The sequence below is a fragment of the Cebus imitator genome, unplaced genomic scaffold (genome assembly GCF_001604975.1).
Source record: "Cebus imitator isolate Cc_AM_T3 unplaced genomic scaffold, Cebus_imitator-1.0 Scaffold45, whole genome shotgun sequence".
Classification (NCBI taxonomy): Eukaryota; Metazoa; Chordata; class Mammalia; order Primates; family Cebidae; genus Cebus; species Cebus imitator.
Window position 1 is genome coordinate 13,990,453 of NW_016107360.1, and position 27,876 is coordinate 14,018,328.

General features: G+C 43.5%; 2 protein-coding genes and 1 non-coding gene across 4 annotated transcripts in view; 2 read left to right on the plus strand and 1 right to left on the minus strand.

Moving 5' to 3' along the window:
• Positions 1 to 16,329, plus strand: part of WIPF3 (WAS/WASL interacting protein family member 3) — a 34,721-nt gene extending 18,392 nt beyond the window's left edge. Inside the window, exons 7-8 of the mRNA XM_037737970.1 lie at positions 9,151 to 9,227; positions 13,741 to 16,329. Coding sequence (XP_037593898.1) covers positions 9,151 to 9,227; positions 13,741 to 13,764 — 101 coding nt within the window. The 3' untranslated portion in view covers positions 13,765 to 16,329. The remainder of the gene's footprint in view (positions 1 to 9,150; positions 9,228 to 13,740) is intronic.
• Positions 11,764 to 11,868, plus strand: LOC119470976. The gene has a single exon (XR_005199960.1). It is a non-coding gene; the product is annotated as a small nucleolar RNA U13 (small nucleolar RNA).
• Positions 16,330 to 19,660: 3,331 nt separating the features above from the next.
• Positions 19,661 to 27,876, minus strand: part of SCRN1 (secernin 1) — a 68,281-nt gene continuing 60,065 nt past the window's right edge. The window contains exons 8-9 of one of the 2 annotated variants that reach the window (XM_037737937.1): positions 25,908 to 26,088; positions 19,661 to 23,659 (exon numbers count right to left, since the gene is read on the minus strand). In XM_037737937.1, coding sequence (XP_037593865.1) covers positions 23,501 to 23,659; positions 25,908 to 26,088 — 340 coding nt within the window. In that variant the 3' untranslated portion in view covers positions 19,661 to 23,500. The remainder of the gene's footprint in view (positions 23,660 to 25,907; positions 26,089 to 27,876) is intronic. The other variant, XM_017527083.2, reaches the window with a different exon arrangement.

Below are 27,876 nucleotides of genomic sequence, written 5' to 3' on the forward strand. Positions count from 1 at the left end.
ATGGAAATATAGAACAATGAAGGACATGGCCATGTCAACCAGGTGCATGAAGTAGTTCTGTCTGTGTGACAGGAGGCTATAAACTGTGAATGAGCAGGGTCAACTCAGTCCCTCCCCGACATCCAGTGAAAAGCATTTAATAAATGGGATTTGACCTTGGTGACCTAGACCGACAGCTGAGGGAGAAAGTAAGGAATTTCTTTTATTATACTGTCTCCAAGTTGTAAATCAAGAATGTATACTGTTTTTCTTAATTTAATACAGTATATTTATTGGCAGTATTGAAATAACTGTGCCCTTGGAACGTGTACAAGTACAGAATCCCAGCTACTGGCTGATTTAGGCACCTTTCCTTCCCCTGAGCCAGAGTTTGCTGACTGGCCACGTTCATGCCACAAGCCCCACAGCTTTCCCTTACACCCACCTGGCCCCTGAAGGCTTTTTAGTTGTGATCTATACCCTAAACGAGAGGTCAGCAAACATTTTCTGTAAAGGACCAGAGAATACATATTTGAAGCAATGTAGGTCTCGATTGTTACTACTCAATTGTGCTGATTATTAAATCAGTCAGCCGCCATAAACAATACAGAAATGAATGGGCATGGCTGTGTTCCAATAAAACTTTATTTACAAAAACGGGTGTGGGCTGGATTTGGTCCACTGGTCATGTTTGCTGATCTGCCCTAAACCATTCCAGAAAACAGATTCCTAAAAACCTCTTTTGGCTCTTCAGACCTTCTCAGTAATGTGCTGTGGGGTCCTTCAACCTTCAGATTCAGTCAGTTCTAATCTACAGCTAGCTGCATTTTATGCCCCTGGTGCCCACTCACACCCCCAAGAAGAGAAGAAAAGCTACACCCCCTCACCACACACAGCTTGCCAGGAGGGTGCAGTTGGCAGTCTATGCACCAAAAATAATCTCCTGATGTTTACAAAGGAGCAGGTTTTTTAAAAAGCCTATTAAATGAACTGACACTGTATAGACTAGAAAGGGCAATTTCAAAATTCAGATGCTGTTTTAGATTGATGTGGCATCGGTGGACACGAAGTACTCCACCAGCCTCCCAGCGAAATTAAATATGCATGTGTTTGTCATCCCCATGAGCCCTAGTGCAGAACCTTGTTAGTTACATTAGTGTCAGTCAGATGTGGGGTATGCCTGTCTGACTACATTTCTCCTTACCAGTTTTCTTCTTGCCTACTATTGACCTGGCTCCCCAAGATTAGATTTTTTCGTGGTCTGGGAGACAGTATTGGTTCCATCAGATGAGTATGTTCTTGTGCGCCGTGGTAGCCTGTCTCTGTCCCTGCCTGTTCGTTTGCTGTCTCTCCTGACCCCCCGCCCCACCCCACACACACAGACACATAGGCATGCACACACACTTACTTCCACTAGCCATCACCATTGTCTCCACTCTGCAGGTGTTCGCTATTTTCTTCCATTGATTGAATGGCTTCGCTTAGTTTTGTGTGTGGGTTTTTTGTTTTTGTTTTGTTTTGTTTTGTTTTGTTTTGTTTTGTTTTGTTTTGTTTTGTTTGAGACAAAGTCTCACTCTGTCACCAGACTGGAGTGCAGTGGCATGATCTTGGCTCACTGCAACTATTATAACTGAGTGAGTTGTATGGGAAGCACCACACTCTAAAATCTGATTGTGAGTCCTTTATTGCCAGCGATGGAGAACTCATGCTCAAAATCTCTCATGCTCAAAATCTCTCGGCCTGAGGAAGGGGTGTGATTTCCTTTTATATGTAGATCAGGGTAAGGGGGCGCAAAGCGGAATTTTACAGCAGAATGAGCAAGTTAGGGGAGGAGGCTGGTAACAGGGGGCAGGAGTCTCCCATGATTGTTAACTAAGGAGGGTATACAAGCAGTTTCCATGATTGCTGGTTACCAAGGGGGGCATTTTGGTACTTTCCATATGATCAATTAAGGGGATATTCACAATAGCAAGTGGGCTTGTCAAGCAGGGTATGGTTACAATGGTTATATGTTTCTATGGTTCTAAGCACAACATGACCTAGCACTGTGTGACCCAGGTATGCACTCAAGGGAGGAATGGTGGGGGGGATGCAGGGGGAGAAGCCAATATGTAGTCAGTCAGGCTCACTTCTAAGATGGAGGTAGTTTGGTTCACTTCACAACCTCCGCCTCCCAGGTTCAAGCCATTTCCCTGCCTCAGCCTCCTGAGTAGCTGGGCCTACAGGCATGCGCCACCATACCTGGCTAATTTTGTATTTTTAGTAGAGATGGGGTTTCACCATGTTGGCCAGGCTGGTCTCAAACTCCTGACCTCAAGTGATCTGCCCGCCTCGGCCTCCTAAAATTTTTGGGATTACAGGAGTGAGCCACCACACCCAGTCTAGTTTTTTTTTTTCCTAATATTTTAAAAATGAATTAGGTTCCTCAATAAGTGAAATATATTACCATTATGACCCATCAATTCCACTCCTGGATATAGGCTCCAAAGAACTTAAAACTAGTGTTCAAACAATAGCTTGTACACAAATGTTCATAGCAGCACTATTCACAACAGCCAAAAGGTGAAAATAACTGAAGCAAAATGTGGTGTAGTCACACAATGGAATATGATTTCACAAGAAATAGGATGGAAGCACTGATACATTGCTACAACATGGATGAACTTTGTGTTCATCTGTTCTCACATTGTTATAAAGAAATACCTGAAACTGGGTATATATAAGAAAGAAGTTTAATTGGCTCACAGTTCTGCAGGCTGTACAGGAAGCATAATGCAGGCATTTGCTTCTTGGCTTCAAAGCTTCCAGTCATGGTGGAAGGCGAATGAGGAGCTCGTGTCACATGACAAAGCGGAGCAAGAGGGAGAGTGTTTGGGGGAGTGCCACACACTTAACCAGATCATGCAAGAATTCACTATCTCGAGGACAGCATCAAGCCATAAGGGATCTGCCCACATGACCCAGGCACCTCCCACCAGGCCCCACCTCTAAATTGGGGATCACAGTTCAACATGAAATCTGAGGCACATATTCAAACTATAAAAAACCTTGAAAATATTATATATATATATATATATATATATGCAGGCACATATTCAAACTATATCAAACCTTGAAAATATTATGTAAGCAAAATAATCCAGAAACAAAAGGCTACATGTTGTATAATTTCATTTAGATGGAATGACCAGAAGAGGCAAATCCACAGAGACAGAAAATAGATGAGTGGTTTCCAGAGACAAGGGGACTAAGGGAATGGTGAGTGAGTACTAATGAATGTAAGACTTCCTTTTGACACCCAGGGCAACATAGCAAGACCCTGTCTTTACAAGAAGTTTTTAAAAATTAGCCAGGTGTGGTGGTGTGCTCCTATAGTCTTAGCCGCTGGGGAGGCTGAGGCAGGAGAATCATTTGAGCCCAGGAGTTTGAGGCTACGGTGAGCTACAATTGTGTCACTGCACTCTAGCCTGCACAACAGTGAGATCCTGTCTCTGAAAAAGTTTTAGGCTGGGCACAGTGGCCCATGCTTGTAATCCCAGCACTTTGGGAGGCCAAAGCAGGTGGATGGCTTGAGCTCAAGAGCTCCAGACCAGCCTGGGCAGCATGGTGAAACCCCATCACTATAAAAAAATACAAAAATTAGCCAAGTATGGCGGTGCATGCCTGTAGTCCCAGCTACCTGGGAGGCTGACGTGGGAGGATTGCTTGAGCCCAGGAGGTGGAGGTGGCAGTGAGCCGAAATGGTGCCACTGCACTCCAGCCTGGGTGCGAGAGCAAGACCCTGTCCCAAAAAAAAAATTTTTTTTAAGTTTTCCTTTTGGGGTGAAACATTTTGAAACTATATAAAAGTGATGGTTACACAACACTGTGAATGTAATAAATGTCACTAATGGTGAATTTTATGTTATGTGTATTTTACAACAATAAAAGGAAAGTGAACAAAAACCGTCAGTAGGAATTTTGGGAAAAATGCAAAGATCACAAATAGTTGTTAACATAATGATGGTAGATAGAATGATATCATCTTCATATCAATAGATACTCACTGAGGCCCTTACCCTCTGCAGAGATTTAGATAAACAAGTACAGGCCAGGCGTGGCGGCTCATGCCTGTAATCCCAGCACTTTGGGAGGCCGAGGCGGGCAGATCACAAGGTCAGGAGTTTGAGACCAGCCTGACCAACATGGTGTAACCCCATCTCTACTAAAAATATAAAAATTGGCTGGATGTAGTGGCACACGCCTGTAATCCCAGCTACGCAGGAGCCTGGGGCAGGAGAATCACTTGAACCTGGGAGGCGGAGGTCGCAGTGAGCTGAGATTGCCCACTCCAGCCTGGGCAACAGAGAGTGACTCCATTTCAAAAATAAAAATAAATTAAAAAAAAAAAAGAAGTACGTCACATATGCTTGAAAAATTCACATTTCAAACATAATTGTGTTTATATCCCAAGTCCTGAACAACTCCCCATCCTCCTCTTCCCCGAGCCCCTGGCAGTACCCTTCTCCTCTCTGTCTCTATTAATTTGACTGCTCTAGGTACTTCATATAAGTGTAATTATATATAGTATTAGTCTTTTTAAGCCTAGTTTATTTTACTTATGTCCTCCAAATTCATCTATATTGTAGCACATTCAATTTTTTTTTTCTTTTTCAGGCTGAATAGTATTCCATTGTATGGATGTACCACATTCTGTTATCCATTAATCCATTGATGTACACTTGGGCTGCTTCCACCTCTTAACTTTTGTGAATAATACTGAGCTAAGACAGGTACCATTTGATCAAAGATCCACAAGAAGTAGGGAGACAGTCATGTGGATATTTGGAGAAAATATACAAAAAAGTACATAAAATAAAATCTGAATTTTGTAAAAATAGTTTGTGTATTTAGATAGAAAATAAGTTGATCAAATAAAGAGAGAAAAGGCCAGAAATATGTACACCAAAGTATTAAAAGTGGTTATCACTCAGAACTAGATATCAAAGGAACAGCAAATGCTAAGCCCAGAAGCAAAAGTGTGCTTGGAATGTTCTGGACATTGCAGGTGTTGTCAGAGCATAATGAAGTAGAAGGAAAGTGGCGAAAGCAGAGGGAGGCAGTTCACGTAGGTCTTATGAGCCATGACAGGAATTTCCAATTGACTTGGGGTGATGGGGATCCCCTGGAGGATTCTGAGCAGAGGGTAGCGACTGGGCTTGGCAGCAGACAAATCACTTGGGCTGCAGTGTGAAGCAGTGGAGCCTGTTAGCAGGTTCCAGCAACAATTAGGGTGAGGAATGACAGTGGCACTTAGGGCAGAGTGGGTGTGGCAGAGGAGGTGAGAGAGATCAGATTCTAGATGCATTTCAGGGTAAGCTGGATGCAGGAGTAGAAGAGAGAAGTCAAAGATGACTCTGAAGTGTGAAGTATAACAAAAATTGAGGAGTCAGTATGCAATGGAAGGAAAAAGGAGAGAGCTGTCATAAAAATATAATTCCACTTATATGAGGTACCTAGAGCAGTCAAATTAATAGAGACATTGCGCTGCCTCTCCACTCTGATGCCAGGGTAGTGCATAGCTTAGTCAGACCATGCTGGCCCAGAGCTGACAGTTAGGTCTGCTTCAAGCCCCTCTCCCTGGCTCGCAGGAATTGCAACCCGGGGTTGGTAGTTATTCTGCAGAGGCTCTCAGACCCTGCTTCCACAGCCAGCCAAGTTTATACATCCTTTCTGGACATTGTCCAATCCTCTTGTTGCTTGGCTACAAAATGGATTTATTTTCTGACATGAACACATCTCTTTGTTCATGTGCCTGGAAAAAGATAAAGCTTGCTTGGTTTATAAATGACAAAAAATAAGGTTGGAAGCCAGCTTGGCCCCCAGGCCTCTGGTCACTTAGCCCAAGCACAGACTTTTCTTCTCTGCACCCTGCAGTTCAGAGGAGTCCTTCGTATCAGGCTGCCCTAGATGGAGCAGCAATTTCCACCGCTTTTGTACCCACAGCTATATGAATGGGAGGGAAGAGGAGCTGTCTGTGGACAGGAGATAGAAGCAGTGTCCACTCAGCCTGCTCTTACGTGCAGTAGGAGCTTGAGATTGAGGAGAGCAGTAAACGATATTTCTCCTGTGTCCCAAGAGTGAAAACCCCTGATTCGGAGAATCTGCAAAGCCCTTGTGTGGGAAGGCAGCCCGTGTGAAGGAGTTCTTCAGCAGAATTGCTCTGCTTTTTGAATTCTGAGATTCTGGTTGCATCTCATAAGGGAAAATCCCTTTAAGGAGATATTTGGATTAAAAGCACTTTGACAAGCCCTGACTAAGTCCTGGCCACTCATTTCTAGCAGCAGTGATTTTTTTTTTTTTTTTTTTAACAAGACAAGAGTTTGCCTTTCTGTGTTAGGGAGAAAAATTGATTACCTTTTAACCCCTCCGGTATTGTTTCTTGTCATATTTATGAAAAACAGTGAGAAAGCCTAGGTGTGATGGCTCACGCTTGGAATCACAACACTTTAGGAGGCAGACGTGAGCGGAACGCCTGAGCTCAGGAGTTTGAGACCAGCCTGGCCAAAATGGCAAAACCCCATGTTTCTGTTTTTCTATTTTAAACTCCATTTTGTACTACCAAAAATATGAACAATTAGCTAGGTGTGGTGGTGCGCACCTGTAGTCCCAGCCATGGGGAGGCTAAGGTGAGAGGATTGCTTGAGCCTGGGAGGCAGAGGTTGCAGTGAGCTGAGATCATGCCACTGCACTCCAGACCCTGTCTCAAAAAAAGAAAGAAAACCGGTGGGAATTGCTGACCTATGGTGAAGCCTATTTTATTGCCTAATGGTTCCCAAATGGGAAATTTTGCCTCCCAGGGGACATCTGGCAATGTGGGGGGTCATTTTTTGGTTGTTACAAGTGTCCATTCGTGTGACACTGGGGTGTGCTACTGGCATCTAGTAGGCAGAGACTGGGGATGCTGGTAAACATCCTGCAACACACAGGACCACTCCCACGTAGGGAATTATGCAGCCCAAATGTGAATAAAGTCAAGCTTGTAGAACTCTGGCTAAAAGGCCTTTCTGTAGTGGACAAGAGTTTCTTAAATCTAAGAACAATAATTTCTAGGGCTACCTTTCACATGGAATTAGACAAGGGGTTGTGTATTCGTGTTTTTCTTTTCTTCTTTTTTTTTTTCTCAGTTAATAAACTGACTAAAAATCTAGCACTTACTATAGCTTTTGCTCCAAAATATATTTATTCTAGAACAAGTGCACTCATTAATTTAAAAAGTTTTAATGAAAATTACAGTGCCCATTTGACTGATATGCTATAAGTTTTAGAGATATTTCTACATGATAGTCCAGTTAAAAAAATTGTACCTTACCTTAAAAAATTTTTATAATGACTTATATATGTTGTAGAAAATTGAAAAATGTTTCTAAAGAGAATTTTTTGACCAGGCACAGTGACTCGCGTCTATAATCCCAACACTTTGGGAGGCCAAGGTGGGAGGTTCACTTGAGCCCAGGAGTTTGAGACAAGCCTGGCCAACATGGCGAAACCTCATCTCTATTAAAAATATCAAAAAAATTAGCCAGGCATGGTGGCAAGCACCTGTAGTCCCAGCTTCTTGGGAGGCTGAGGCATGAGAATTGCTTGAACCAGGAAGGCAGAGATTGCAGTGCGTTGAGATAGCACCACCGTGCCACAGCCTGGGGCAAGACTGTCTCCAAAAAAAAGAGAGAGAGAGAGATTTTTTTTTTTTAATGGTGATTCTACCACTTAGAAGGAAACATTTCAGAATATTACTATGTATTTCGCAGTTGATTTTTTTAAATATTTAATTTTTTAAATATTTTTTAAATATAAATAATTCTATTTATACAAATTCATCTCTGCAAAATGAGTCTTTGTAAATATTCAGTTTCTTGCAGGGCTCAGTAGCTTGTGCCTGTAATCCTAGCACTTTGGGAGGCGAAAGAAGTGGGAGCATCACTCGAGTCCAGGAGCTTGAGACCAGCTTGGGCAACATAGTGAGACCCTGTCTCTACAAAAAATTTTATAAGTTAGCTGAGTGTGGTGATGGACATGTATGGTCCCAGCCACTCAGGAGGCTGAAGTGGAAGGATCACCTGAGTCCGGAAGGTTGAGGCTACAGTGAGTCATGATCATACCACTGCATTCCAGCCTGAGAGACAGAGGGAGACCTTGTCTCAAAAATAAAATAATAAAAAAAACAGGTGCTTAGTACTCTATCATGTAATACTGAACCCTATATTATCTAAAAACCTATGTTGAACACAGATTATTAATTGTACTTGTTCACTATTATAAATAATCTATAATGAACTTTCATGTATTTCATGTTGCTTTTTAAATAGCATAGCAATTTGTATTGTTCTGGAGACTTTGGGACATTATTATTTAATGCCTAGTTCATGACAGACACAGAATAGAAAGTCTTCTGCCAGTGCAGCAGAGGAAACACCATTTCGAATAGCCAGCTGAAGGGAGAGTTGTGAACACCTGGGGATGGGAATTTAAACTTGGGTAGACCAACCAAAATATGTATCTGTACATACACAGATGTATGTATGTAAATACCAAAAAGAAAAAAAAATTGGAAGGATAAACACCAAACTTTTAACCATGGTGACTCTGGGACAGAAAAATGGGATTGGGGAGGAATAAGAAGAACAACTTTGGGTTGTTTTTTTTTTTTTTCCCCATTATCTTCTTTATTCTTTGAATTCTTAACTATGAGAACATATTCGTAAGTAACTTGTATAATACTTAAACACAATACACTTGAGAGAATGTTTAGATCCTCATGGATGGCAGGCCTGATTTATGCCAGCAGTTACTTATCTTTCACTTTTTTAGCCAGCCCTAGTATTACTGAGCACATTGTGGATAATGGACTGATGAGCATGCCTGGAGATGGTATGTTTTGGTAGAGAAGTTCTAACATGCATTTAGATGACAGGCCTTAATAATTTATTCTTTTCACAGTGTATTAGACATGACTCTTCTGCATCCATGGTCTGTGACACGGAAGATGGGAGTGGTGGAAACACACAGTCTAGGGCCAGGATCCTGAAGGTTTCATTGCTTTCGGTGCTGGTTTAGAGAAAGTTTCTCTGTGAAGCATGCACAGCCAGTCCCTGGGCCAATAGATGGTGAAACTGTTCTTGTTTCCTTCAGGCCGTACACCTGGTCCCTGGCTCCAAGCTGAAGCAGTCGGGCAGAGCTCTGATGACATCAGAGGCAGAAATTCTCAGGTAACACATCCCTCATGTCTCTGAATGTATAACCAGGAATTCTCCTCAGGGGCACAGAAATGGTAAGGGTATGCTTTTTCCCTAACAGCTTTGTAGTCTTCCTCAGACTCCTTTTCCTCAGGGAAAGCCATTTGGTGTACCTTTGTTTCAAGCCAGAATGAAACAGTCGTAATTTCAAAATCTCAAGTGTGACAAAAGGGGGCTTCCCTGGAATTACCACTACATATAGAAGCAAGTTTAGCAACTCTGACATTCCACAGCAATCATGCCAATCACTTCCCATTCTTCCTTGGTTATGACAGTCTGTGAGAAAACCTGAATAACATTTATAAAACATAATTCAGAACAGGTGCGGTGACTTATGCCTGTAATCCCAGCACTTTGGGAGGCCAAGGTGGGCAGATCGTGAGGTCAGGAGATCAAGACCATCCTGGCCAACATGGTGAAGCCCCGTCTCTACTAAAAATACAAAAATTAGCTGTGCTATGGCTCGAATGTTTGTGTCCCTCAAAATTTATATGCCAAAGCCTAATCCCTAATGTGACAGTATTAAAAGGTTGGGTCTTTGGGGAGGTGATAAATCATGAGGGCAGAGCCCTCATGAATGAGATTAGTGCCCTTATAAAATAGGCTTAAGGGAGCTTGTTCACCTCTTTCACCATGTGAAAATGCAGTTTGAAGGCACCATCTTTGAAGCAGACAGTGAGCCCTCACAAGACACCTTGTCTGCTGGTGCCTTGATCTTGAGCTTCCCAGCCTCTACAAATTTAAGAAATAAATTTCTGCTGTCTTCATAGATTACTCAGTGTAAGGTACTTCATTACAGCAACCTGAAAAGACTAAGACACCATGGTAACTACAAAGAAAATAGCTATAGAATATATACATAATGAAATGAGAAATAAATTTAAACATTTCACTACAAAAAAGTCAACTAAACACAAAAGAAAGTGAGGATATGAGGTACAAAAAAGCTGTATAGAAAACAAGTAGCAAAATGACAGAGTAAATCCCTCGTCATTAATTATTTCAAATGTAAATGGATTAAACTTTCCAATCAAAAGACAGAGATTGGCAGAATGGATTTTTAAAAATCTGATCCAACAGTATGCTGTTTACAAGAGACTCAGTTTATCTTTAAAGACACATAGCTTGAAAGTCAAAGGATGGAAAGAGTTGTATAATGAAAACTATAAAACATTGCTGAAATAAATTAAATAAATAAATAAATGCAAACACATCCCATGTTCATGGGTTAGAAGACTTAATATTGTTAAGATGTCAATACTACCCAAAGCAATCTACAGATTCAGTGTAATCTCTACCAAAAGCTCGATTACAGTTTCTGTAAAAATAGAAAAACCCATCCTAAAATTCATATGGAATCTCAAGGAACTCCTAGAGATAGCCACAATAATCTTGAAAAAGAAGAATAAATCTAGGGGACTCACACTTCTTATTTCAAAACTATGGTAATCAAAACAGTGTGGTACTGGTTTACAGAGAGATGTATAGACCAATGGGGTAGAATAAAAAGCAATAAATAATGAGAACAAAAATAAATAAACCCTTGCATATATGGTCAAATGATTTTAACAAGGGTGCCAACCATTCAACGGGGAAGGGATAGTATTTTCAACAAATGATACTAGGAGCACCGTATATCCCCACATAAAAGAATGAAGTTGGACCCCTACTAATACTATATACAAAAATTACCTCAAAATGAGTCAAAGACCTAAATTTAGGACCTGAAACTGTGAAACTCTTAGGAGAAAACACAGGGCAAAAGCTTCATGAATTTGGATTTGACATTAATTTCTTAGATATGACACTAAAGGCATAGGCAACAGAAAAAAAAATAAACTGGACTTCATGAAATTCTTTAAAATTTGCATATCAAAAGACAATGTAAAAAAGAAAAGGCAACCCACAGAATGGGAGGAGATATTTGCACATTGTATATCTGATAGGAGATTAATATCCACACTACATAGAGAACTTGTAAAACTCAACAAGAAGAAAACAAATAACCTAATTTTAAAATGAGCAAAGGACTTGAATAGACATTTCTCCAAAGAAGATATACAAATGGCCAAGGAGCATAGGAAAAGTTGCTCAGATCACTGATCATGAGAGAAATACAAATCAAAATTAAAATGAGATACCACCTCATACACATCATGATGGCTGCTATCAAAACAAAACAAAATAGCAAGTGTTGGCAAAGATATGGAGAAAATGGGACCTTTATGCACTGTTGGTGAGAATATGAAATGGTACGACTGCTGTGGAAAACAGCATGGCAGTTCTGCAAAAAATCAAAGAGAATTACCAATGTGAAATGGTACGACTACTGTGGAAAACAGTATGGCAATTCCACAAACAATCAAAAAGAGAATTACCATACGATCTGGCACTTCCACTTCTGGGTATGTACACAAAAGAATCTAAAGCAGAGCCTGGAAGAGATATTTGTATGCCCATGTTCATTGGAGCATTATTTACAACAGCTAAAATGTAGAAGCAACTGTGGATTCTTTTGTAGTTCATGAGCATGGTGATTGGGTATTCATGTGCATGTGTGAGATTTGCCACCCTCTGAACCTTGTTACAGCCTCGGCACATTACCTGTCTGACCAGAATTTGGAAAAATAAAATAAAATAAAATGTAGAAGCAACTCAAGTATCATAGATGGATGAATGGATAAATAAAATGTGATATATACATGTACAGTGGAGTATTATCCAGCTTAAAAAGTAGGAAGTTCTCAAATGTGCTTCAACATGGATGAACTTTGAGAACATTATTCTAAGTGAAATAAGCCACTCACAGAAAGACAAATACTATATGCCTCCACTTACATAAGTACTTACAGGAGTAGAGACAGAAAGTAGACTAGGGCTTGCCAGAGATTAGAGGGAAAAAGAAAATTGAGAGGTACTGTTTAGTGGGTACAGAGTTTCAGTTTAACAAGATGAAAAGAGTTAAAACAAAAATGGGTACTGATGATTGGTTGCACAACCTTATGAATGTATTTAGTACCCCTAAACTGTACACTTAAAAATGGTTACTAGTGTAAATGTTATGCTGTTTATATTTTACCATAATAAAAATGGAGAAAAAGTGTTAATAGGTATTCATTCTAGAAGACTATGGCTGATTTTTACTTTCTTCTTTTTGCATTTATGCAATTTCCAAGTTTTGTACAATGACTATATTATTCCTGTGATCAGGAAAATAGTTATAATCATGTTCCTTCATATTCATATGGCTCTTTACATTTTTCAGTTAGGTTGCATATGTTATCTCATCTGATCCTTTTAATAACCCTGTTATGCTGGCGAGAGACCTTTAATGCCACTTTATAGAAGAAAAAACTGCTCTCGAAATTTGAAGAACTTGCACAATGTCACAGTGCCCAGACCTTCTGACCTCTTGTCCAGTGCTTCTTCCATAATGCCTCACTGCTTTTCCTGGCATGTTAGAATCTCCAGGGATAAGAATCCTCCTCACTACCCATGTGGCAAGGCCGTGTCAGTGTGCCAGGATCTGGTCCCCCGCCTCATGGCAGGCATGCACATCACCTGAATCTGGTGGTTTTGATCTCTGCCTGCAACAGTTTCATCAAGTTGGATTGTCAAGTCTCCTTTGGGCATTCCACAGTCAAGAAGATCTTCTTTATGTCTCACTAGATACCATCTTAATTCATTTTCACTGCAGTGAGACACAAAACAGTCATCCAGCCAGGCACGGTGGTTCACTACTGTAATCCCAGCACTTTGGGAGGCTGAGGCGGGTGGATCAGGAGGTCAGGAGATCGAGACCATCCTGGCTAACATGATGAAACCTCGTCTCTACTAAAAACACAAAAAATTAGCCAGGTGTGGTGGCACACACCTGTAGTCCCAGCAATTCGGGAGGCTGAGGCAGAATTGCTTGAACCTGGGAGGTAGAGGTTGCAGTGAGCTGAGATCACGCCACTGCACTCCAGCCTGGGCAACAGAGCAAGACTCTGTCTCAAAACAAAACAAAAAAAATCATCCAGGGAAATCACCGAGTTCTGGACATTGTAAACAATGCCCCAGGGAGTACTATTCTTTATGGATACCATGGTCAATACATGGTTGGGAGCCCCGGGATGGAAGTTTGAATGTCTGGATCTGTTTCTTGCTTTTCCATTGTCTTGAAACTTCGGATCTCCAGCAAATTTTTTGCTTTCTCTGAGCTTCCTGTCAAGTGAATTGCTGATGATTGGTTCTATAAATGTTTACAAGACAGCATTAGGTCCCCACATACCATCAACTACAGATCCCATTTCATCCTGTTTCCACCCACAGCCCGTTGGGTGAAAATCAGCTCTTTGCATAAGCATCTTCCCAACATTGATAGCCTTGCATGAATGAGAAGCTGTGGTGCCCAGCCTGTATGACTGGGGGAGTGAGGAAGGAGGGCTTTCGTGTGCAAGAGACTTCTAAGTCCACCTGGTAATGTTCTGTCGTGTTTCCACAGTTATCGCTAAAGACTCTCCGGTGAGAAGACAGATGAAGCCAAGGTCCTGGAGTTCCAGGTTGCAGAACAACATGTCAGACCCTGCTCACCCCATGCTCAAGCTGTAATTCAGTTGGCATACAGGCTTGGAATTGAGAATTTATTTATTGTAAATATGTGGTTTGCACGGGCTTTAAAGCAGTATTTTAATTGACTTTTATTTCAGTAATATTTTTTAAAACACCCCTCATTTTTCCGTTTTTTTAAACTGCATCTTGGCATTCGTCTGTCAGCACAGATGGAGCCCTGTCCCTCCACGTAGTGCCCACTCCATGACTGTGAATATGCTTGCGGGCTGGCCCTTCCTAGATTCTGAACCCTCTGTAGAGAGTCCTCAGTTTGCAGGTAGCCCCAAAGTTTTAAATATCCACAACGGCTTCTTATTGGCATGATTTTATATTCTCATCACACCAACTGCAAAATCAAACCAAATAATGCCTTATCAATGATGCAACTCAGAGGAAGGAGTGTGTCCCCCACACCCAGACCGTGCCGCACAGCCTCCAGGGAACGAGATGCCACGTCTCGCTTCCGTTTTGCAGTACAGGGATTTGTTTTTTCTTTTGCTGCCTAATGTAAATATATTACAAAGTAAAGGCAAGAGTGGGGTTGGCCCCTCCAATGCCGACCACAGGGCCCCTTTTGTAACTGAATAATCCTCCAAGTAGCCAATGCTCCTACTGTTTACAGTGGCCCTAGGGCCTGAGTCTCTGTCACCTTCCTCCTTTTCTCTCCAAGTTCCCAGTCCCATTCCAGTAGCCAGCTTTATGAGATTTTGGAATTTCTTCCCTACAGATTAAAAACATATACAACTCATCATTATGCCAAACTACCAATTCTGTCTCAGAGGTCTATCCTTGTGCCCTTGCTTCACATGTGGATTTCCATGGAAAATATAACATGAAAAAGTATCGAATGAAACATCTTGTGAAACACCTGCCGCAAATACCTGGTGCCCCATTGCCCACCCCTCCATCTTAGGATCCTTGGAGCCACCCATCAGGCAAAACCTAGCTCCCTCCTAAGCTAAAGGAGAACCTTGCCTGACAACTCCCCATTCGTTCCCTGTGGTGGGTACCTGTCTGTGGGGGGGACATGTGCAAGCTCAGCCACTCTGAATATGAAAAAGGTCAGGCCAGGATGGGACTGCTGTTCACACCCTCTTCTTGATCCTGTGGGGAGCAGAAATGTGTTTTCGCTTGCTGCCTGACCCCTGATGCTCCCCATCCTTGGTCAGAGAAGGCTGTGACAGAGGAAGGAGAGAAAATAGAAGGAAACAGACTGATCCCTGGGCTGTGCTCAAAATAGCTGCCCTTTAAAAGAAATCAGGCAGGAAGGGGAGGGAAACCAGCAAAAAAGAAATTTGCTTTGCAACAACCCACACACACGTTCTGCCCTGAAGGATACTGTGTCCAAACCAAACCATCCAGAAAGGTAGCCAGGCAGCAGGGTGTGGGCAAACATGACTGCATCTGCCTCCCTGTTGTCGGGAGTAACGACCCAGGTAGTGTCCTGCAGCAGTGCTGTGCTTTCTTGTTCCAGATGGAAGCAAGTGAGCCAGAGTCTAATTCCCTTCTCTGGGGAATGAATCAAGCCAAAACTGTAACAGCTAAATCAATAGAAAAGAAGTTTTCGCAGGTCATCAGCTCTGGGCATAACTGATTTGTTTTATTGGTTCTGGAAGATTTCCAAAAAGCCAGAATTTCTTTATTATTATAACAGTGTCCACTCCACCACCCTCACGGTTGTGTAAGATAATTAGAAAAGTTGTAATGATCCTGATTAAGAAGACCCTAGACAAAGGCAATTCTACCTTCAGAGTAGACTGCCTGCCCTGTTGAGGTGTTTACACATTCATGTCCCCTATGGCTGGGATGGAAATTAAAATAACACTATTTAAGGACAGAGGAGGCCCAGAGCAGTGGCTCATGCCTGTAATCCCAGCACTTTGGGAGGTCGAGGGTGGTGGATCACTTGAGGTCAGGAGCCCAAGACCAGCCTGGCCAACATGGTGAAACTCTCTAATCAAATACAAAAAATTAGCCAGGCATGGTGGCGCACACCTGTAATCCAGCAACTCGGAGGCTGAGGCACAAGAATGGCTTGAACCTGGGAGGCAGAGGTTGCAGTGAGCTGAGATCACGCCACTGTGCTGAACCTGGGCAACGGAACAAGATCCTGTCTCAAAAAACAAATAAATAAGTAAAAACAAAGGACAGAGGGGAGGAACAAGCAGAAACCAAAAATGGCAACTAGGGAGAAATCTCAGGAATGTGGCATCCCATCTCTCCTTGAGACCTATCACTGAATTCACAACACTTCAAGCTCATGCTGGTGCAGTTCCTTTGGTGGTGTAAAGGTTTAACCCCTTGACTGTAAACTCATACTTAGAGACATGTGAGTCACAGAGTCCCCACCATTGTCACATATTCTCACTGACACTGCAGTCTGTGACTTCCCCCCATGTTTTACACGTTTTATTTTTATTGATGTCCTCCTCTGCCAATTCATTTCTCTGTACTTAATAAACGTTGGTAAGTGGAAATGCTTCCCGTCGTTTCCTTGTTAAAACCCATCAGTGGTCACCAGGACCAATCTAAGCCAAACATTTTTAAGGATCAGGAGAAGTTGAAGTTCTAAGAATGACAAGAAAATAAAGGGATATTTAGATGGATACAGTGCTTACTGTAATATACTGTGTTAGAAACAGGGCCTTTCTTTCTTGAGCTAATTAGCTTAACTGGTATTTGGAAAAACCAAGCAGAGAAAAAAACTTTTTCAGATGCATTTTTTAAAAAATAGGTAACACTATATTCAGTTTGATTAACATAGAATGGGCAGTGCATTGCTTATAAATTCTGCTAAATTGTGTTGAAATGTAACAACCTGCATCCTACATGCACTTAGCCCCCACTCCCCACTCAGCAAACCCCTCAAAAAAGCCTCCTGTAGGAACAGAATCATTTTGAACTCCCCTGTAGTGTGTTAAGGTGGACCTTTGGGGACAGGGCTCAGGGAGGGGAGGTAAGATTGATCTGCTAGGCAAGCTATCTCAGAACTAGTGCTTAGAAGGCAAACCAGGATCTGAATCTGTTTTGCCTCTTAGAATCTGTGCCTCAGCTTCCTCATCTGTCAAAGGGGAGCATAAATATGTACCTGAGTATATATTGGTGAAGATTCAGTGATGTAATACAACCCTTGATCACAACAGAGCCAGTAACTGCACACCCTCCTCCCGGGGAGCAGCCAGTTTGCTGATTCCATGCTCTGTCACAAACAGGGCTCTGCTGGCTGCCTCCCAGCCACTCCATTCAATATTTGCTGAGCTGCTCAGACCACACTTCACTAACTCTGCTGCTCGATAACAATGTGAGAGCAGTCATTAAAATTCATAGATGTTCCTGAAATAAATCTCATCTAGAAACTAATTTCAATGCCGGTTACTACACACTTTGCATTAGAATTAGATAAGGGGCCATTTTATCGCTGTCTTACTAGTGGAGGTATCAATTAGCACTTTCATGGCCAAAAGGGCCAGTCTGGGTGCAGAAGAAAAGGCAAGAGCTGAAGATAATCTACAAAGTGGATGATGAACTTCAGAGTCACATAGAGTGTGACAGTGGTGAAGTAGCTAGAAGTGTAGGCACTTTTTATGGAGTTAAGTGTAGGGGATGTGGTTCCCAGAGAGGGAGCAACTTAATGGGAAGGGCTGTGGACTCCAGAAGCAAGCTCCAAATTCTCAGTGCCCCGGGGAGGCTTTGGCATCCTTCATCCACCCCTTCTGCTATGGGTTGAATTGTGTCCCCACAAAATCCACATGTTGAAGTCCTAACCCCCAGTATCTCAGAATGTGACCTTATTTAGAACTAGGGCCACTGCGGCCAGGCAAGGTGGCTCATGCATGTAATCCCAGTAGTTTGGGAGGCCGAGGCAGGCAGATCACAAGGTCAAGGGATCCAAGACCATCTGGCCAGCACAGTGAAACCTCATCTCTACTAAAAATACAAAAATTAGCTGGGCATGGTGGCAGGAGCCTGTAGTCCCAGTTACTCGGGAGGCTGAGGCAGGAGAAACACTTGAACCCAGGAGGTGGAAGTTGCAGTGAGCCGAGATCGCGCCACTGCACTCCAGCCTGGTGACAGAGTGAGACTTTGTCTAAAAAAAAAAGAAAGAAAGAAAAAAGAAATAGCACTGTTGCAGATATCACTTGTTAAGATTAAGATGAGGTCATACTGGATCAGTGTGGGCCCCTTGCAATATGACTGTGTCCTTATAAAAGGAGGACATTGGACACAGACATATACACGGGAAGAACCCCACGTGAAGATGAAGGCAGAGATCATTGGGATCCTGCCTCTTTGGGCCACAAAGTGCTGAAGATTGCCGGCAAGCCACCAGAAGGTGGGCGAGAGACATGCCACACTTTCTCTCTCACAGCCCCCGGGAGGAACCAGCCCTGTGGATGTCTTATTCCTGGGATGTCTGGGCTCCAGAGCTGTGAGCTAGGAAATTTCTCCTGGTTACGCTGTCCAGTTTGTGGTACTTTGTGATATCAAGCCTGGCAAAAGAATACATGCTCTGTCACCCAGAGCTTTGCAGTAGGGTATAATGTTTAAGAAAAGAGAGCTGGGAACAAAATTTCAGAATTAGCAGTTCCTTGTCAACAGGGCAGTCATCTACTCTGACCTTGACATAGGTGACTCATTGCAGGTGTCTAAGTCCTACCTTCACGAGAAAGACATTCGGTTGCGTTTTGCCTGTCACAGTGGAGAGAGAGTCACAGAAAGCAAGCTGGCATTTCCGGGTCACAGGAGTGGAGGAACCTGGCTTTTTCTCTAAGTGGCATCCTCTTCTGTTGTGGCGTTGCTAACGCCTTGGAATCTAGATGCCTGGAATAGAGAGTACCAGCCACTCTGATGAGCTAAACTTCTATTCTAGTAACGTTTCTATTTCTTTTATTAAAAACTGTGGTATCATATACATAAAGTCTATCACCCTAACCATTTTTAGCATTTAATTCATTAGTGTTGAGCGCATTCACACTGTTTACAACCATCACCACCGTCCCGCTCCATATCTCATCTTGCAAAACTTTCTAAACTCTATACTCATTAAACAATAACTCCCAATTTCTCCCCTGCCTCCGGCATCTAGCAACTACCCTTCTGATTTCTGTCTCTATGATTTTGGCTGCTCTAGGTACCTCATAGAAACGAAACCATATGACATTTCTGACTGGTTTATTTCACAGAGCATAACATCCTTAAGGTTCATCCATGTTGTAGCATGTGTCAGAATCTGCTTCCATTTTTAAGAATGAATAATATTCCATGGTATGAATATAACACACTTTGTTTCTTCATTCTTCCACCTGTGGATACTTGAGTTTCTTCTGTGAATAGTGCTGCTATGAACACGGGTGTGCAGCGTCTCTTCCAGACCCTACTTTCAACTCTTTTGTGTATACCCAGAAGTGGGATTGCCCGATTATAGAGTAGTCCTGTTTTTAATTTTTTGAGCAGCTCCATACGGTGTCCCACAATGGATGCACTGTTTTACATTCCCACCAACAGGGCATAAGGGTTCCACTTTCTCCATATCCTCACCCACATTTGTTATTTTCTGGTTGTGGTTTTATTTTTTATTTTTATTTTTTATAGTAGCTATCCTGATGGGTCTGAGGTGGTACTTCATTGTGATTTTGTATTTAAAGACTGAATTTATCCACAGAACATTACATAACGCAAAAAACTACTGAACTGACCGTCTTATAAAGATTCTAGCCAGAAAAATAAATCTCTTCTCATACATTTTCTATGTTGTGACCGAGGTCCCCATTTATTCATGAGACACAAAACATAAGAGGCCACTCTACTGGCTGTTAATTTCAGTATTTTTTTTTATTGTATGCTTGATGCATTTAGACAATTCCAAGGGCAAGCACTGGATAGGGATATTATCTGCTTTGTAGATATTTGTACAAAAGACTGTTAAGACTACATGGTCAGTTCCCACTGCAGGGAACAGAGTGATTTTCTCTCTCTTTTTTTTTTTTAATTATTCCCTGCCAATAGCATTTTCCATCTAACACATTTAAATTCTCACAACATGACTGCAAACATGTACATATTGGTTCCCACGAGAAATCTGCAGGTGACATTTCAGGATGTTTGGAGTCAATTAGATAAAGCACATACGACAGAAACCATAAGAGAGGAGCTGGGACCTGGGACTGTGCAGAATGAAAAGCCACGGCTACGGGAAGCGTAAGCTTGTGCTGTGACAGCACGTGCACATGACCTGCTGCTCCTGGCCCTCTGAGGAACATGGCCAGTGAGGGGGCCCCTCCCTCCCTACTCCACGTGCTTCCTTCCTAAGGCTGAGAGCTCAGTTGAAGGCCTTCCTCAATAAACGACAGATGGCTCTTCAGTCAGGAATGCAGTTAGTGGTTTCATGACAGACAAACTGGCTTCCCTGCTGAACCAGCCAGAGCTGTATAACACCTGTACCAATGTGGGATGACCCCAGTTAGGAAACAAAGTGATTTGCCTGGTTGGTAATTATTTTTTACACCGAATTATTTACCCAATAGTAAAGGAACCCCACAGCTAAGATCTAATGAGCATATACCTGCTCTGTTAGTTAATAAGAAAGACTCATTCTAATAACACCGAGTCTTATGTTATTGGGCACTAAGGAATCACCATAATTTTGATTATATCTTTATTCTACCTAAAGTTTCAAAGCACCTCCAAGAATGAAAGCGTACTGTTTCTGCTTTGCTAATGTACTCCTGCCAGAGCTTCTGCCCTTGAATATGAGGGCTATCTTCACCTATGGTAAATCTCATCTATTAGACAAGACTAACTAGCTTATGTTTGGTTATGGGGCAAGGAGGTGGGGGAGAGAGTCTATCCTTTCTGGCCACAGCTTCTTTCTACACAAGCATGCACAGCCCCCACCCCAGTCCTAAAAGATACACAAAGGGTCTCCTAGGAAGCTACTTATACACTGTGACCTTTAAACATGATTTTTGTATTTCATCTTGAATATTCATTTTCCCCATACTGCCTTCATAAAAGCAATCCCTGGTCAACAAATTATTCATGTAATAAGCATTTTTCCAAAGCAAAATCTGTTAGGAACATTTAAAAATGAAGAGTCCCCACTGTAACAATCTGCTCAAAACCCCACAACCTATTTCCAGCTGTTAATGTAAGTACATAAAGTCACTAAAAGTAAGCGCAGCCACATCAGCAGATTCTCTGCTCTCTTCTTGTCTTTCTCTTCCCATCCCAATGCACAGCTGTCCACTGCGGTTACAGACCACCTCCAAGCCCGACGGGAGCCGCCACGCCCCTTTTAACTTTTGCCAGGCTGTGCCATGCCCTCTAGTGGTAGGACTGGGACATCACAATTGTGGTGGACCATGTTAGCCAAGACAACTCTCAATTAGGGTTGCCCTTCTTTAAGATGCTCAGTCAAGGTCAATGTCCCCTAACAGACGTAGCCATTGTGTTTCCCACTGGGTAATGACATAAAGCGGGCAGGGTTATCCATGACCTTTGTTTGGCCCATAGAAATGAAAGGAGGCTTCTATGTCATTAATTCTTACTAGACTTCTTTTGACCAAATCCTGAATCACCTTGGTTATCTCAGACACATCAGGTCTGATGAGACATTTGCATAGTAGGCGAAGGTGAAATCACGCAGTGAAATTTTAGAGCAGCTTTCTGCATCATCTTGCTTTACATAGCCACTGGGAACATGGACTTGGGAGGGGAGAGGTACCTACATCATCCTCGAACCTCACATTCTCCTCCTACCCTAACCGTGATAGCAAGACACTTTTAGAATAGCCGCCCCACCTAACAGGATACTCTAAATTCACCGGCAGTGAAAGCCCAGACCAAACCTGCACAAAGCTCTTAGTAACTACATGCCACCATTATTGGTTGCCATTAACTCTGTCAGCTGAAATCGTCTTCTCATCTCCCACAATGTATGGTTAATGATTTTATATACAGAGTTTAAAGAACTGCCGAGCAAAAAGCTCATGGCACTCCTATACTCATGCTCTTGGAGAGCTGGTAGAAAACAGATGTGTTCTGATAAAACCTCTGATCCTCAGTGTTCACATCCATGTAACAGGGGCCGAGTCCCCTCTGAATCTCATGATACAGCTTCTGGGAAGGAGTTATTAACCCTGTCACTTCCAAGACTGCTGATATTCACAATATTTCCACTTGCAGATTCTTGGCAAGAATGATGAGGCAGGATTAGGCTCAACTGGTGCCCTCCCACTAGCTGCTGTATTGACGCACACTACTGTTCATCATCTCTGCCCATTTCAGGAGTGGCTGAGAGTTTGAACAGGTGGCAGTAAGCTCCCCACCACCACTACCATGTGCCCAATGCAGCTAGTCGCCTGAATGAAGGCAAATCCTGGGACATGTGACATGTGAGGAATGGGGGGAAGACCCAGGGAAGTCGGCTGCTTTGTATTCGGGTTTGTAGGATGTCATGGGCTTGGCAGGAAGAGTGGAGCCTGAACTGGTATCCTGCAGAGAAATACATATCCATCTGTCGCCTCCTTGCCCTCTGTCTTCCCAATGCTAAGCCCATCTGGTCTTCCTTGCATGCTTTGTATGCTCTGATAAGTCAAATCCTTCAAGTGAACCCGACACTGGAAACAAATCAGTTTAATTAAAGTCTCTCTGCTGAGATAATGTAGTGACTGCTAGGATTCCAACTACTTAACTAGAATCTAAGTAGTCAGAGTTCCTCCTTTTCTTTCCCTCACTAGCTGAGAGGTTCACAGCTCTGTGGGGTAGAACTGTGCCATAGGGCCATTCAATTACTCCTAGACTAGATGCTGGTAACTAGACTGAGAATCATTTCTACACAAGGAATCCTGGGGTGGCTGTGCTGCTGTGTAGTGAGAGCTCCCTCTTGAGAGATCCAGGCAGTGATTCAGAAGGCCACCAGCATGGCTGTCTCTAAATCTCAGAAATGAATAGGTTCTAGCTAACAAATGATCAACTCTCCTGTACATGGAAGTACACTACACGTAAGCACAGCGCACGGAAAACGAGAAGACCAGTTCTTCCAGAGCCCAGGATGTAGGAAGGAGCCAGGGCTGGAGAGGAGCCCCTTTATTCCTTCCCGTTGGTCTGTCCCTCAGAAGACACCTGTGGAGACACTGTGTACTACAGGCACACACACACAGGAGGCCAGGGAAGTTCCCCCTCAACAACACACACAAGAGCCCGGTGTGTGCACAAATGCCTCCTGTTAACCTGAAAGAAACCACTACTGAGAGAAAGACTAAGACTTCAAAAGAATTTGCTTTTCCCACCAACTTGGCACTGTGGAGCCTGCCTTTCAAGGCTTGATGAACTCTGGTCCTCTGGTAAAAGGCTAATGTGTCCATTGCCACTGAAATACAGTAACAGCAGCTTAAAATCCACAATTAGTCACACAGCCGAACAACAGGCAATGGGATACAGGTTACGCTGCACAGAAAGGAGACCTACATTGCAGAAGGGGACGCTGTGAGATAGATTCAAGGCGGAACACAAGGTAACAGCTTGGATCTGGCTTCAGAAAAGGAGGCCACATCTTAACATTCTCATTTTACTCAAACAGGAGAGCGGTTTGTTTTGCTGGTTATTAGTAAGGTGGGAAGTCTTAAATAAGAAGGGGAAAGGGAACGTTTACTTCACTTAAAGAACTTAATCTCCGTGTCAACACAGTCATAGAAAAGGTCCCCCACTTCAGCGGGGTCCAGGGGCTCGGAGCTGGTCAGGATTTCCTCCATGGCTTCCAGGCCTTGCTTCTCCAGCTCCAGCATGGTGCTCCTCAGCTTGCGACCTTGCTCCTGAGGAAGGACACCACCGCTTTAGGTGTCAGCAAAATAGTGGGGGGCACTGCAGTGGACACTGAAAGCCTCCAGGGAGCAGCTGGCTTCCTGCTCAAGGCCCAGCCTCCCCACACTCTGTTTCTCACATGAATGCCGCAGGGATTGTTCTAGAATGCCAGCGTGGTTATGCCACTGCCCTGCTTAGAACACTTGCACAGCTCCCTGCTGCCTTCAGGACAAAGTCCAGACCCCAGAATGACACTGAGGGAAGGCCCTTCTGACATCCAAGACCGCTTGCCCTGCATTCTCCGTACTCCTGCATCTCCGTACTCCTCAGCTGGACTGAATTAGCTGCCGCCCTCCAGCCTCTGATGCCGTCTCGCCCTGCACAGGTGACCCTGCCCTCTGGAGAGCCATCCCTTCCTCAGCACTTGGTTGACGTGCACCCATCTTCAGCCTCCTTGCAAAGCCCTTTCCTCTTCCTCGCACAGTGCTACACCGTTCCCCCTGCCGTGGGTGCTGTCCCCGCCTTGTGCTGGCTCGCCTCTATGGCTGTGGCCCCTTGGACGGGAACTGGGGCCAGTGACTCGGAGGGCACTCAAGAAATGTTCATTGAATGAAAAAAAAAAAAGGATCAATGAATAAACAGTTGCCATGTCTCTCCCCTGTGCACTCTTTTTCTGAGATGGTGAGTTCACTTCTTCCATGAGACTCACTCATTTATGGTAGATGACAGTGAAAGCTTTCATTTGCCTCACCCATCCCAGAACGGAGAAGCTGCTCTCACCACCCGCCCAACCCTGCTTCATGCAGCATCATGGGACTCCATGCGAGAGTCATTTCTAGATTTCAAAACCCAGCAGCCTCAGCAGCCTCATCTCTGAACACGCAGCCCTTTCTACCTCTTCATCCTAATTAACCAAATATCCACAACACCATACACCACACAGTGACAGCTCTCATCTACTTGGGGCTTACGGTCATCCACCAAGAACAGAAGCACTGTCAGGAACTAATGTGGACAGCCCTGGAGAAAACACAGTTTAATGCAGCAGCACCATTCATGCTTGCAATTTTCTGGCAGGCTTTTTCACGCTGGCAGGAAGGAGAGATGTAAAATAGCTGTGACCTTTACATGTCAAATGGTCACTTCTGTGGAAGAGAAGGACAAGCTCTCCGACAAGTGAGACAGCCCTTCTCAGAGATGCCTTCGGAATTCACTTGGATTTATTGCTTGGGTTTCCATCTTAATATCCTTTCTATATAGTCCACCATGTCACATGCAAGAGGCTCACACAGTCAGCAGCACCAATTTATACAAAAGGTCTCCCTTTCCTTCGGGCCAATTTGGACCTATTAAAAGTGGTTACATAAATGCTTGGGGAAAGCCAATGAGTGTCTAACAAACATGTTCTTTCTTCCTCTCTTCAGCAAAATATAGGATTGAATTTTATATAAAGTTCATCAGTAGTGGCTGCTGTGGGCACACTGGGCCAAAGGTGTGGAGTTGGGCAGAGCTACACTTTGAAGGATTATGGTTTCTTTTTTAAAACTAGGAATATGAGGAATACGATGCCTGCAATTCCAGCACTTTGGGAGACTGAGGCAGGCAAATCACTAGAGCTCAGGAGTTTAAGACCAGCCTGGCCAACATGGTAAAACCCTGTCTCTACTAAAAATACTTAAAAAAAAAAAAAAAGCCTAGTTATACAAGAATCGTTTCTAAAACTATGTTTGTACTATGGTAAAACATATGTATTATAAGATAAAATTTACCATTTAAAAGCTTTAAAATGTACAGTGCAGTGCATTAAGCTCATTCACAATGTTATGTAACTAACCATCTCTAGAACTTTTGTGAATAATTATTTTTTGAAACAACATATGATTGTATCTTTAAATAAAATTTTGCCAGCAAATACAACTTTTTACCCCCAAAAGTACATAAAGAATTTTACACAGCAGGTAATAGTTATCCCTACCGTACTGCAAATTCCTATTATTCCTGCGTAAACAGTAAATGTTAAGTAAGAAACTCAGTCTGCTAAGTTCCAGAATTGCATGAGAAGGAGACACTTTGTTTTATTTTGTTTCAAGAGACATGGCAGGAAAATTAACACCAACCTTCAAGGAAGGGCTCAGGAACCTGGCCTTTGGAAGGAGCCTGGCCACACTGCAGAGGAGGGGAAGGTCTAGCTTGTCATTTGCTTCCCTGTCTCCTTCCTTGCAGTCCTCGCCCACTTTCGGGACCCTCATGCAAGCTCACCTGGTCACTTTCGATGACGGCGCGTGCCCACTCGTGGGCTTTGTACAGCTCATGCCGGCGGTCTGGTTTCTCCTGGAACCGAGGCTCCTTTTTGGCAGGGTCATCATCCCCAAAACAGGGAGACTGTGTTTTGGGGACAAGCTTTATGTCATCAACAAAGATGAAAGGCTTGAATATGGACCTGGAAAGAATGGAGAGGCACTTCAGCCAGGCAGAGGTTGGGGCCTGGGGACACCCGGGGACTGTGCTTTTACTTAGCAAACGTTTCCCAAGCCATCTTACGGTGGGTGGTGGGTGGTCAGTGTGGGTGATAGGTGGGTGGGTGCCAAGAGACACACAACTGCATGTTTTAGTAGCTATTTTAGCAAAACTAGCAGCCATTTACAAGCTGCAAATTCCTCTATTTACAGTAAAGAGACATCAAAACAGACTTTCTTTGTTTTGAACGTTTGAGAGGACTCTTTTAGCAATAATAAGTGAGGCGAACAGGCAGCATTCTGAGAAAGGGTACGAGGAGCCATCTAGCTGAGCGGAGAGAAGCTTGCCTTCTTTCTCTACCGTGATCTGAGAAGCAGCCTCCAGGAAAGAAAGGGCGTTTTAATTTGGGTTTGTTTTTAGTTTTTTCTGAAGTTCTACCTTACTGAAAAATCTTTGGACTATCTCTGACAGACCCAAGGAGGGGACAGAGTAAGAAAGACGGCAAAAGAGACCCTGGAAGGTGCACGCCACACAGAATTCTGGTTGTGTGATGGAGCTGGCACAGGGCATAGCATAAATAATGCCCCCCTGCTCTCTTTCAGTCAGTTCTCTTGGCAGCATGGATGTTACCTTCGGAAAAATGGCTGTGTGCATGCCTGCATGTGTGTGTGCTTGTGCATGTCTAGGACACATCACCACATACAAACACAGATACACACACACACACAACAGCCACACATATAAACTGCTGTGGCCTGGGATCCCAGGCCCGGCCAACAGTGTGAGGGCCAACCACAGCCAACTGTAACACTGGGGAGGCAGCCTTACCCTCCCCTCCCCACACCCAGAGGAAACACTGCTGGATCAGAGGGCTGCTCCTGGCAGGCATGCGCACCTCTGGGTCCCAAGGATGGCCTATTTTCAGCCATACCATAAGGCAACACCGGCAATCACAGTAGGAGAGAAGGAACTCCCCACACGTGCCCCATGTGTATGGGTCAGATTTGTCAGATTTGGACTTTTCTCCTCCCAACAGGTACACTGTGGCCAACTCTGGGTACCTCAAGTGGGTTAGAGGTGAGCTAGGATGTTGATTCCCTCAGCCCAGGGGCATCTGGGGCTTGAGGAAGCCAGGGCAGCCTTGCCAGTGTGCCACACAGGTATTAATATTTTAAGGTATGGGCTGGGTGCAGTGGTTCATGCCTATAATCCCAGCACTTTGGGAGGCTGAGGCAGGTGGATCACTTGAGGTCAGGAGTTTGAGACCAGCCTGACCAACGTGGTAAAACCCCATTTCTACTAAAAATACAGAAAAAGTAGCTGGATGTGGTGGCGTGCTCCTATAATCCCAGCTACTCAGGAGGCTGAGGTGGGAGAATCGCTGGAACCCAGGAGGCAGAGGTTGCAGTAAGCAGAGATCATGCCATTGCACTCCAGCCTGAGTGACAGAGCTAGACTTCAACTCAAAAACAAAACAAAAAAAAACCAAAAAAACAAAAATTCAGGTATGCCATGACCTGAAAAGGACTGGGAGCCAATAACCCTTGCTCCTTGGACTTGCAGCATCAGTATCAGCTGCAGAACCTCAGGCCCCACCCTGTCCTGCTGAATCAGAATCTGCATGTTTAACAAGATCCCTGGGGAGTCATAACATATCCAAGTCTGAAAAGCACTACTACAGACACAGCAGTAATGAGAAACATCCTCTTAGGTTAGCTTCCTGATGTTGCCATGGGACAGGAGTCTCAAGTGAGAAAAGAAAAACACTGAT